Source organism: Penicillium samsonianum, assembly GCF_028829775.1.
Source record: "Penicillium samsonianum strain IBT 33392 chromosome Unknown utg000003l_segment0_segment0, whole genome shotgun sequence".
Lineage (NCBI taxonomy): Eukaryota > Fungi > Ascomycota > Eurotiomycetes > Eurotiales > Aspergillaceae > Penicillium > Penicillium samsonianum.
This window is the reverse complement of record NW_026643261.1, coordinates 6836496-6848926: the sequence shown is the minus strand read 5'-3', so window position 1 is coordinate 6848926 and position 12431 is coordinate 6836496. Positions and strand designations below refer to the sequence as shown.

The window sequence follows — 12431 nt, the reverse complement described above, 5'->3', positions numbered from 1 at the left end:
ATGGGCTCTGAGCGGGAAGCTCGGCTATCCCAAGCGGTTGAACCCCCGTTGAGCTTGAATTTTGAGTTCGGGTTAAACGGAGTTTTTCAACAGTGACGTTTGAAGATGTGCACATAGAATGTGATCAGTCTTCATATCATTCTCATATCATCTGCAGCTTACAATGTACCCCGTACAAATATAGGCAGGTTGCAGGTATGTGTAGGTCAAACAGGCAGTTCCAAGTCCCAGTCTAAGATTGGCGCCAATCTCTAGAACTTGGCGTCTTGAACTAACGTGGAACTAAAATGAATGGAGCCACATACCATTAAAAATAATAATCAAAAACCCAGTTTGTGTCAGAAAAAGGAGTAGCTAGAGCCATTCACAACGTGGCTAGGTGGATCTGATCGTGCTTAGGGCTCTGCCAAAGCCAAAAACAGACCAAAACCCGGGCTTTGACCGGGTTCTAGTCAGGGGCGTTTTTATCTATTTTTCTCTAATCTATCTATATTGGCAGGATTTAGTTGGGAGATAGCAATTTAAATTGCAATGCATTTCTGGGAGGAACAAGGGAACCACACATTATAAACATTGTTTCAGTTCAATACAGGAGATCAGGTCAAAGTACTAATAAGAGCCGATCTCGATGCAAAACACATCAAGCCCATCACGCGGCATCCAAGCCTGTAGCGCAACGCATTTGCAGACCCACTCCCTGCACTGGGTCATGAAAAGGGAAAGGAAAAAAGAAAAGAGAAAATAATTGGAGATAATTTTCCAGAAGGCCAGATGTGTCTGATTTGTCTTGATCAGAGTTCTTCTACTCCGTAGTGGAGCCGTCGACACAGTCTGAAAAATGCCGATCTTCGTATGGTATGCACTGAGCACACCGTAACAGCGGCACAACATTGGGATTTCTTTTAAGGATGCAGCCCCAGTCTGATCACCCCTTGAACACACAAAGAAGGCATACAACAGTTGTATTCGCAGGATTCAGCTTATGTTGTACGGTGTGCTCCGTACAAAGTAGCAAATACGAGATTCCCAAACCCTGCATGCCGGGCAAGATCCGAGGCCCAGTACCAAGTTTTGTTTTCAATATAATCTACTTTGCTATAGCGAAACTAGTACTAATAAGTACATGCGGAGACGGAGGCGTACGTTGTAAAGCAATCAGCGGTCTCGCCGAGACTAGATCACAAATCAGCCTCGTTTTCGCTCTAAGGACAGTAACTTCCGAAAGGCGCGTATTGTATATCCACTAAGGGACTATCACTAGTCATGAACTTCCCATTTTCACCCCCCTCCACGAATCCACTACCTCTCCACTATTGGGGCAACACAGGAGGGCGGAGCCGATCCCAGCTTCCTTCATCCTTCCAGACGTTCCAAGTCGGGGGTTATGATTGCCCGGTTCCCCTTCTTAGCCCCAAAGAATGCAGCGGGAGCTGCGGGCCAGGTCAATTTGGCTTGCTTTAGCGCCATGTCATCAGCTCCTTACGGTGTAGCATCGGATGCACAAGTCGTGGTCACCCTGGTCCCCGTGCGTTTCTCCTTTGTTCTTGTTTTGGGGCTGATAGTGTGAAATGTGATGGGATTGATTAAACAGGGATATAATGTGCCTATGGACGAAGTACGGAGAGTACGAAGGTACAAAGAAAAAAAAAAAAATTTTCTCGTTTTATCGCCTCGGTCGCTATCCCCTAAATCAGATGTTGGTCAGCATTATTGGCGGGACCCATCTTAGGACTCGACGATCGTTGGAATTATCCTCCGACACCTTGACCCAAATGTCTTCAAGGTTGAAACTTAGAGGCCTGCCGTTTCCCGATAGGCTGCAAGATTAGAATCAGCTGGTGCTTCAGAACTGGGCGATTTCCAAGCTGTTTCAATCCCAGTCTAGACCTTACAAGGGCCCTGTGACACAGCACCTGGGATATACAGACACGTAAGGTCTAATGCATGATGCACGATGAAGGCTGCAGCCTCACGGTTATTCTTCGTCATCGACTCTTAACTCTACGAACCATAATCAGGTTCGAAAGTCAAAGATGTGTATCGGGCGCAATTCATAAATGCAGGCTGCCATCCTCGGATATGTTGGGTCCTGACGCCACGCAAGGTCCAGGTCCAGGTGCAGGGGAGACATTCCTTATCCGTCTGGAAGTCAAAGTTATGAGCAGTTTTTGTTGGGTGGATGTGCCCAGGTGGTGATGGGAAGGTGTTTTGAGTCAGAGACAATGACGGCGGCTAGCGGTCAAGCCAACGTGGTTCTCCTCAGAGAGGTTGGACCAATCACATTCCTCCTCACCCGAATCTATTCGAAATTACTCCAAAACCTTCCAAAATCCCAATTTACCAATTTAACTGCACCTTTTTCCGTTTCTCCTCGGTACTCAACCGTCACAGGGTTCCACATTCTTGGTCTACCCTTTTTCATAAGTGAGGTGCTGATCTCCTTACGCTGATCTTGATCCCAACAAGGGAAAGTTAAAAAGATCAATGAGTTGGGGATCCATACTCCTCAACTCCGTACACATGCAGGGGCTGATCCTGAGGGGGGCTGCCCCTCGTATACAACTACGTAGCTCCATTGACTATTTACTACGGAGCACGGAGTACGGAGTACTCCGTATGCTATTACAATTAACGATAATTGTCCAACAGTCGACATTTCTAGCTTATACATACCTTGAAAGACATACGGATGTCGCTAGAAGAAGCCCGGTGCAGCTGATGGCAGGGGTATATGCAACGAACAGCTGCAGTGAGATGGCACATTATTTCTAGGGTTATATCGGGGGAACACAATCAAATCACTGGCTCTGATCCTTGCCTTGATTCTCGGCAGTTATCATGTGTTTGTGATAGAGATTTGCCCTTCTAGACCACACCAATTACCAATTTACCGTAAGCAATATTGCACTTGAGATTAGAGGTGCTTCGAAAGGCCTTTTAGTGGTGCTTAAACGCCAGAAAAAAACATACCCACTTATAATGCTACTTACCTTTTTCCATGTTTTCTGCTCACAAGATTGAGAGGGGGCTCAAGCCCAGGAGTCATCTCCTGGGCTCTCCATAATAGTTTAATAGACTAGTCCAAATAGGGAAATGTAATTGCCCGGGCTCGCGTCAAGACTTTTGAGACATCAGAATCTTGCCTATCACACAGGCACTCCGACCTCCGACTCAACTCCGTACCTGGGAGATATACACCCGCTTTACTGTCTTCACCGCGTTCTCCATCCAGCACACTTGCAATTTTATCTGCGTTCCACAACCGGGTCTGTATGCCGAGGCAGATGTGATATACAGTGCTTCCGTATGTACCTCCCCACACACACAGGAAGTCTGCATCTTCAGTGTACAACGTCTGTGTATACAACATACCAATGCCGCCGTCGACCATATGTACTCCGTAATATGCACCGAGTCGACATTACCTCACATTGCCATTCCACCTCCCTACATATGCACCTACAACACACCAACACCAACACTGATTAAGTGGTATTCCGCATATTGCACTCCGTACTCCATACAAACTCCATAGTTAATTCCGTATTCCCACACTAAAGATCACCCAAAAAACAGATCACCCAACGAGAAAAAAAAAACTATATTACCAGAGGAAACAGCCCCCCGAAAGCCCCAGTTTACCCAAGTCGCAGCCCCCACCTAAACCGAGTATCATTGCCATATCGGACAAATGGTCCAACAGAGTCCCTCTCCCGCTCCTTTCCCGCTCCAACAGCGACACAGTGGATACAACATAGAGGGTGTGTTACCAAGACCGATGAACGCATTATTGATTTCGGGCACTGGCCATTGCAGTAGACTGAGTTTTTACACTTTGCGCGAGTGCAATCTTGTAGATCACGGATGGAGTGTGGAGTACCAAGTCTTGGTGTGGATGGAGCTTGCTGCACATTAATTATTGTTCATTGCGGGTTTGCGGCGTTGCGGTGTTGCGCTGTGGTTTATTTTGAGAAATGTGGTTTTACCCCTCAGATTTGAGTACTACGTTGTAGGTTTGGGCTCTGCGACTACTTTAGTCTTTGTTTTCAAGACGCGAACGAGGATATTTCTCCTAGAACTGGTATAGCCAAGTCTGTCTTCAGATACCACTTACGTAGCACAATTTCCCAGTTAGGGGAGCGTGCGACTGAGTTTAATTTCCTTAAATCTTATTGTTGGTCTCCTTGGCAGATTTACCGAGTTATGTGCGACAGAAGCTCTAGTAGAACCAATTAATGGAAATATATTTTTGAAACGAGAAGCGACCATCCAACAGTTCAACCTACAAAGTAGACTACTGATCACGTCAAAATTCGATCTTACGAACCATCTAGCATGACTTCAATTTTATCCTCTTGTTCAATTCCCCGCTTTCTTGAGGGGTACTAAGGTAGAGAAAAGTATCGGTAGCCATCATGCGTGAACCTGGAGCCTCTTTTAGCAAGTTTCGGGAACATCTGGCTAACGGTGGGTTTTTTTGTAAATGCTCAAGAATATCTTGATAATATGTGAGGTCACGGCCGGGCATGATCCTCAACTCAATTGGTCTCTGTAGAATCAGCTCCAATCGGGTTATACCACAGCCCCAATAATCAACGGCTCGATCATGGGGTTTCCCCTGGACCTGCTCTGGTGCATGGTATTGTGCAGTGCTTGCACTGTCGTTTGCACTGTCATAGGGGATGCCCGTGGCGTCGGATGCGAATCTGAATCAGTCAGGACTATCTGATCCAGGCCTAGATGCGTGAGATACGGTATAGCCTTGGGGGAGAGTTGCATTTAACTTACCATTTCAGCCTCGGGTTGGCCTAGTCGACGATGCCACTGGAGATACGTTGAGAGTCGTTGCTGGCTTTCATGGTTACAGGCACCTTCCATCGGAAATGGGGGGTTAATCCGACCTGAAATTGTTCATCTTTTTCGGGAGACAGAATGTCATATCGCAAAACGAAAACACATTCCCCAGTCATGATGGTTCTTGGGCTGAATTGGGCGTCGGCCAGTCCTGAATATCTCTCCATTCATCACCTTCTTTCTTTTCTTGTTGTCGGCGATGAGAAATAACCCATAGGCTCCCCCGAGCTAGTTGAAACGAGCATGAATACCGGTAACCCGATCCTCTGAGCTGCGGTAGCCTTCTGTGCACAGAGAAGGTCCACGTCGCCGTTACTGAGCTCTTGACGACCACTGCTAATCCTCTATCCAAGATCAACAAGTTCAGGCAACGTAGTCAGGGACAGTTTGAAGTATCTTGTCCGCCTGTTGTCGAATACAGTTCCCTTTATAAACTTCTTGTGGTGCTGCATCGATAGCCGACGTTGCGATTCTATTCACAGGCATCAAAATTGCGAATCGGCCAACATCAGGTCGGACGGGCTCTGGGGTGTTTGGCTCCGTAGTCGCACCGCTAGAAGTTGGCTGTCGTTAGTCAAGCGGTCGTTTCTTCGGCGTAATAGAGATATGGGAATCGGACCAGCAATATTTAGACAGGAAATAGCCGCCGATACAAGCATTTGAAAATCTTTCCAACAGTTGGAAGGGCATTCTTTTGTAACGTCTCGTTAAGGAATAAATGGCGAACCGTCCTCATCTATTTACCACGCGCGAGATTTCTATCCTATGACTAGTTAGCGGTTTCATCACATGGAGTCTTAATACCTACCATATGTCTATTCCTTTCCAGGGCTTATTCCAGTTCAGAAAGACAATCAACCAGACCAAACAGCTGCGTCTCTTGTTACTGTCAGCTCGCGCCTTGTGCAAAAATCAGCAATACAGAGCCAGCCCAGATCCTATTTTGAGGGCCAAGCCGGGTTCCAAGAGCCATATCGAGAGCCATCTGCCTATCCTGGAACTTCCATTCTTTCTCCTTCAGGCCCCGTGGCTTGTTTGTAGCAATTTTGGCGGAGATGGTGAGGTAGCATGTTGTTTGTCTAGACAATATGTCGCTTTCCTTTTGTTGGGATGCCCGTTTGCCTCAGGCCCAAGCTGACATCACACCTATTTCGGGCATATAAAGGCCCCAGTTTGTTCATGAATAGGAGCAGCAGTTCAATTTCCCTTCTTGTATTTTGTCAGCTCTTTTTTTACTTTTTCTCTTACTGGCTACCCTCCTCTTCTTCCCTCTTCCTCTTTCTTTTTCTGTTTTTATATCCTTCTTTCTTATTCCACACCCTCTTACTCTCTGTCTCTCAGGTTCTTCGCGTGGTATTGTATGCTCGACACATACAATACAACAGCTGAAACACCACCTTGCATCTCCGAGTCACAATGGTGGCATGTAGCTCGTTTTCTGGAGAATCCCTCCTTTTCTTGAATGTCGAAATGGGACCTGTCTCTTCAGGTGTGGCTTGCGGACGCCAGGCCCGGGATAGTCTCTGCAAGCCACACCTGAAGAGACAGGTCCCATTTCGACATTCAAGAAAAGGAGGGATTCTCCAGAAAACGAGCTACATGCCACCATTGTGACTCGGAGATGCAAGGTGATTTTTTAGCTGTTGTATTGTATGTGCTTTTCCACGTATATCCTTTGAGACTAACTCCCCAGAAGCAACCTTGGAAGTGGCTCTTGGTTACCTCTCTCGACCCTCCTCATATGGCTATGTGAATTCATTGATCTCCTATTTCACAGGGTAACCGGGTTGTCAGATTCCATAGCTCTGTAGAATCTAGCTTCTACAACTCTTCAATCTATCTGTCTCACATTGCACCATGCACTTCGACATAGTCCTCTCCTGACACGGGTCCACTTCTTCATTATTTCACTTCATCATCCCATATTTCATCCACTCGGCGGTATTACCGGAGAACTCAACCAAAATAGTCTGCATCGTGATCCAAGATACCAAGCTCTAGGTTATTGGCTATGACGCTCGCTGGTCACAAAAGTCACACTGTATGAAAATTGATGATTCTCCGCTTTGGGTTTGATAATCGATCTGACTAATAACCATTTCGAAAGTTCTGAACTGGAGGTCCTCTTATCCCACTGTCTTTTCTTTACCACTGTACCACTTGGTACCAAGTACATGTTGCTGAAGTTGAAGAATGGCAGCAGCAGAACCTCCAGGCAGTTCAAAGAAAATGGTTCGAACGGCAACGAAAAATATGGAATAATGCTTGCCTGGACAATTCCTTGGAGCCGTTTGAAAACCAGGCCGAAAGCTTTCTCGAGCCGGAATGTCAGAGTCTCGAACACCGATATAGACCTGGCTACGCAGAGAGCTTAACACTTGACTCTCCAGACAATGAAAACCAAAATTTAAGCTTGATTTCCGATTGTTGTCGAGAATTCGACAATCTCAACTTTGCTTGTTCGGCATTTCAAGAAGAACAAGAACGCCAGCTGGCACCGGAAATTTAAGTCGAGCGCCAGGTTCAAAGTTGGAGGAATATCGAACGGCCGGTTCTGTCGTCGATCCTCGCACCGAGTTATTCCAATTCATACATGCCACTAAGGGCTATCTTAACGCCGCACGCTTCATACAGACTCTGGATCTGAGCACAAACGATGAGAGCGAGATCGTGGCAATTTAACACATTGTTGCTGTTCGCGCAGTCTCTGTGACTTTTCGATCACACAGAGCAACGAAAAGAAAAAGGAATTCAAAAACCAACCCTCTGCCAGCGCCCCTCCAAAGGTCACTGACCGCAAAGGCATCTGCCCGCCTGACAAAGTCGACGCCTACAGTGCATAACTGGCCACTGCGAACAGACTTGCCCAATGTATGCTCCTCCACCGGGAAGAGAGCGCGGGACCAGACCTTCTATACCACGACCGCATCGACTTTGACGCCAACGGAGATTTCGTTCCTCTGCCCGCTGAAGTCCGTCTGTCAGACGCCAATTTCTTCCTCATCGTGGCTAGCAACAACCCTACTATGCGCGTCCGTAACGCGAAATGGCTAGTGGACTTCAATACCGACGTCTATCCTGAGATATGGCCGAGGGTCGATCCCGTCGTACTTTAGGCACCATTCTGCTTGGAGACATTGACAGAGGAACATCCTCCAAGCTGGTTCGTTTGCTCAACTTACCCGCCTACCATATCGAGTGCGCCGACTCGACGACCAACTCCAAGGTCTACACAGTCCCCGCTAGCTTCTTCCAGAAGCATAGTATCCAGATCGACTACGACCAAGCTAAAGCAGTCCAGTACCAGAACAACCTGGACCCTACCAACGTCGAAGTCAAAGCCGTCGAAGTGAAGTCGTCGCCCCGATGAAGCTCCTGACGACCGTAGAAAACGCCTTCCACATACACCATGACGGAGAAGATACCGTTAGGTACGACATCACCCTACGCCACTCGCCGACTGATTTCGTCCTAACGTACTAGAAGGACTATATCAGGCTGACTATGCTGCCAAACATCGCTGGCTTTTACCCTAACAGTGGGCCTAAAACCCGTCAAATCATGGACCGTCCCGAATCCATTACCGAGGACGCTTGGCAGGTCATGAAGGAATTCACTTGCAAAGACCCATCACAAGTGAATTTAAGGATCAAATAATTAAACTATTCGACATTCGAACCCCGCAATTTCGACGAGCACATCGATATGCTGAGCGAAGGACTGCGGGATTTTGAGACCGGGCAAGAAGGCAAATTTTGTCGTAGGCAAGGCATGATATACACTATACCCAAGGTAGATTTGTGTGTTAATAGTTATACTATCTTACAGGACAAATTACCCGCTACATGAAGGAGCTGAATATCAAGCACGCCTTTCAGTCGACCTACGACGAAACAATTTTCCTCAGAAATGTTGACATCTAAAGAGTTTGGACTCTAGAGTACTCTCCTGTGATCGAATACGACCGTCCCACTAGAGAGGTATTGAGATCAGTGGAAGGAACAATTGAGAAGGAGCCTGATGACAGTATTATGGGACAGATCTCACCGAGAAAAAGCTCCCAAAAAGAGCCAAGGCATAATTGCCGATACTCATATTGAAGGCCTCGGTGCTTGAGAGACCCGCGTGCTCAAAGAAGAAGGTCGAATAGCCACGAAGTGGATTGCCGCTCAGAGTTTGGATGCAGTAGACGCCAATGGAGATAAGGGTTCTGGTAAGGTCGGTTCCTTTGAAACATGCAAGATAAGTTGTGCTCGCATTGACTGCACGCTCATGGGTAGTTGTGACCACTATCAGAAAAACTGCCTTCTCGATGTTGAAATCAACTTCATTAACCGAAGTGAGCCGTTTGAGCGTGTCCTTCGCCTCCTGCAATCGATCTTGTCGAACAAGCCACCAGGGAGATTCGGGAGCGAAATAGAGGAGCGGTATCAAGACCAATGGCCAAAACCACCTGCAAGTATAATTAGCAGCCGAGCACAAAGACGGCTAAATAGTCTCGGGGAAAAGCCTGACTGGATTGCAAAAGGAATTCTGTAAGACCATTCGTTGTCTAAGCTCAGAGTGCCGCGAAGAATCCCTGCGCCGATGAGATGGCCAATAGCCTTCCAATGGTTAGCCTCATATTCAGCCCAGTCGAAACCCTCGGAGTCTTACCCAGCAAAAGTTGACGTAAGTAGTTAGATATGGACGAAGACACATAGGCGAAATCTCCATTGCATAGACAACAGGGATTGTTTGAAAAAGCCCCAGTGGTATACCTGTAGAACTGTTCAGAAACGGAGTGATTCACGGGTATTCGGCAACTTACCGAACAGACATTCTCCGGCGGTCAAAATACCGATAGTAGGAGCGAAGAAGATTATGAAGACTGTGGCAGACGTGAGACCAAGGCCTAGAGTCATCGTCTTGCGAAATCCCAACCGTTCGCTCACATAACCAGCAATGAGAAGACCGACCAGCTGGCCACAGCCAGAGGCGTTATTTAGGCCAGCCTGCCACGATGCCAGTATCTCATATTTGCTGCCGTGGAGATGGAGCCCGTATCTCTTCTGGAAGGCCGGTTGAGCAATCAAGCTACCTATCAACATGGTATCATAGCCTTCCATCACAATTGATGTGGACATGACTATGCTCCAGAATACAGCCTTAGGATACATCTTGAGGGCTCTGAAGAGACCCAAGTTGTGCTCCTGATTGATTCCATCCTGGGCATTGATGAGCCATCCTTCTTCGGTGAATGGTGCTTCCACTGAGCGGACTGAAGAAGCTGGCTTCGCCATAGTCTCTGTAGCGCTTCAAGAAGATTCTCCAAGATAAGGCAGAGAATGGAAGAGGTAACACAAGCAATCACTGGTTGACAACAACTTGGACAGATGCCAGCATGATTGAGACGAGTCTTATAGACTTCATGATGTGAAATTCTATATGTTCCCTTTGCAATTTATCCGAGGTATATACACCAACCACAATTTCAGACTTGGGGGCGTGGACAAGATGTGTACTGTGCAATGTCTTGATATTGGCCATGCTCAATCCAGCGGCCGCTGGTCTGTACCAAACTGTTGCTCACCGGGCACCAATCAGACAAGAGATAAATATGACCGATCGGGGAAACGTCGGACAAATCTGTAGACTTTCTTTTCCTCAGATATACTTCGGGGTTATCGCACGTGGCAGGTCGTTTTCAAGTCTTCCTGCGGGGGTTGACCGCTTCGCTGGGTTCTACGTTATCATGGTCTTCTGTGGACAAGTATCGCTTTTACAAATCATGTTGACTACTTCTCGCAACCCAATTTGATTCTGGGTATATTTTTTTAGTAAACTGGTCTGCAGGGAATTTGCAAACGTTTTTAAAATTTTACTGTAGCAGCAGTGGTTTGTGTTCTTAGTTTTTTTAGAACAAAGATTCTTCCACGCAAGATCTGACAGAGGGACTTGAAATCCAAACGAAGAAATCCGAATGGAAATACACCCAGTGTCGAGATACGGCTACAAGAAAGGAGACATCAAGATGCATGACTGAGATGGATGCTAAAGCTAAGAAGCTATGGAGCTATGGGAGCACTAATCTAACGCCCAGATTATTCAGTACTGTAAGTCCCTACTTAATCACTATACTTGATAAGGTTGTTGCTAGAAGGGAAACGATTCCTTCGCCGAAGGTCTAAATGGTTGATGGTGATGTCTAAGACTTCAACATGATTTCATAGACGATTCTCTCGGTCCAAGTACAAGCGCCTCAATGGTCATCCTGCGTCCCAAGATAGAAAACTCTGGAGTATGCACACATATCCTCAAAGGTACAAAATTCCACTGCACCAAGCTCGAACTCGATCCTCACCGACGCTAGATGCTCCGTAAGCGTCCGATTGAATTCCACCCGGTCTACACCATCAACGTGCCTCATCAAATAAGCAATGGTAACATGAAACTGGTATGTCTCGTGGTTTGGCGCCCGGAAGCCAACGGCGTCGGCAAGCCTGTCTCTCAACCTGTGCATTCGCTGCTCCTCCTCGGCAGTTGCTCCTTCGACCTCAAGACCCGATCCAACAATCCCGGCATCAAACCCCCGCACTCGCATGCGAAACGGCGGTGCTAGACTTTCCTTGCTGAGCTCCCGCCCGAGCTCTCGCAGGCTTTTCGTGAAGTCCTCCGTGTACTCCACGAGGCGCTTCTTCTCCATGCCATCAGGCCACATTCCAGGCTGGCACTCTGATTCACGAACACCATCCAGAACAGTCATGTGCCAAGACTCTGGAGGCACAAGCCGGATGACACTTCCAAGCGTTGGGTGGGAGCTAAGAGCGGTGTATACATTGCGTAGACCGGTCTGCAGAGAAGAACTTGGAGAAATGTGGCAAATGGTCGTATTTCCAGGGTACCGCTGAGCGACACCGTCTGGCGAGAATTTGCAGGGAACGCCGATTGGATACTCCGGTCGGTCAGTGACGGCAATCTGGGTGGAAGACATCGTAATCTCGGTCATTGTATCTCTGTCGAGTGTGCTTGTGAGGCGTTGGGGGTAAAGAGCGAGGTTAGAATTGAGACTGAGGGCTGACGCGAAGCAGGTCGACTTTGTGTGTCTTTTTGCGAGTTGGAGTAGGGTCACATGTATATATTAGGGGTTATATAACTAGCCATATGTGACAGGCTGTCCATCCCGACTGGGACTCGAGAGATATGTGTCGCTTCTAGATAAAAGAAATCCCGTTGTCCAACGGCCGCCATGAACCAGTTGTCTCGTCCGATTGGTTAGAAGACGTTCCTACGATGGGCTTTAGGCTTTCCCAGAAATCGCCGAGCAGAAGGAGAAGCCTCGGCCATACTGTACAACGTGAGCCCCATCCCCAAATGACCAATGCATCCATGACATCGCATTGAATTAAGGTAAATTGAGCGGCGAAACGTCCCCTCCCATGGTAGTGGTATACAATGCCGGTGGAACTTACCAGACTTGCAACACGCGATTATTTGCTGCGATAAATCTCATTTCAGCTTCTGTTTTCTTTTTCTTTTCCGATTCTGGCTCAGTAGCTCAAGTATGGGAATGTATAAGAAGAAGACCTGAGAACTTT

The 12431-nt window shown here is 47.3% G+C and overlaps 4 protein-coding genes across 4 annotated transcripts; 1 reads left to right on the top strand and 3 right to left on the bottom strand.

Annotated features, from left to right (window-relative positions):
• Positions 1-4572: 4572 nt before the first annotated feature.
• Positions 4573-4878, bottom strand: N7471_006288 (uncharacterized protein; the record flags this gene model as incomplete). The annotated part of the gene is made up of 2 exons (XM_057279007.1): positions 4573-4761; positions 4789-4878. The coding sequence occupies 2 exons, from the start codon at positions 4876-4878 to the stop codon at positions 4573-4575; spliced, it is 279 nt and encodes a 92-aa protein (XP_057138617.1).
• Positions 4879-7727: 2849 nt separating this feature from the next.
• Positions 7728-8224, top strand: N7471_006287 (uncharacterized protein; the record flags this gene model as incomplete). Its single annotated transcript, XM_057279006.1, has 2 exons — positions 7728-7961; positions 8015-8224. 2 exons carry the CDS (start codon positions 7728-7730, stop codon positions 8222-8224), a joined length of 444 nt encoding a protein of 147 aa, XP_057138616.1.
• Positions 8225-8883: 659 nt separating this feature from the next.
• On the bottom strand, positions 8884-10136 carry N7471_006286 (general substrate transporter; the record flags this gene model as incomplete). Its single annotated transcript, XM_057279005.1, has 4 exons — positions 8884-9307; positions 9370-9458; positions 9511-9614; positions 9665-10136. 4 exons carry the CDS (start codon positions 10134-10136, stop codon positions 8884-8886), a joined length of 1089 nt encoding a protein of 362 aa, XP_057138615.1.
• Positions 10137-11095: 959 nt separating this feature from the next.
• On the bottom strand, positions 11096-11842 carry N7471_006285 (RNA ligase/cyclic nucleotide phosphodiesterase; the record flags this gene model as incomplete). Its single annotated transcript, XM_057279004.1, has 1 exon — positions 11096-11842. One exon carries the CDS (start codon positions 11840-11842, stop codon positions 11096-11098), a length of 747 nt encoding a protein of 248 aa, XP_057138614.1.
• Positions 11843-12431: the final 589 nt, after the last annotated feature.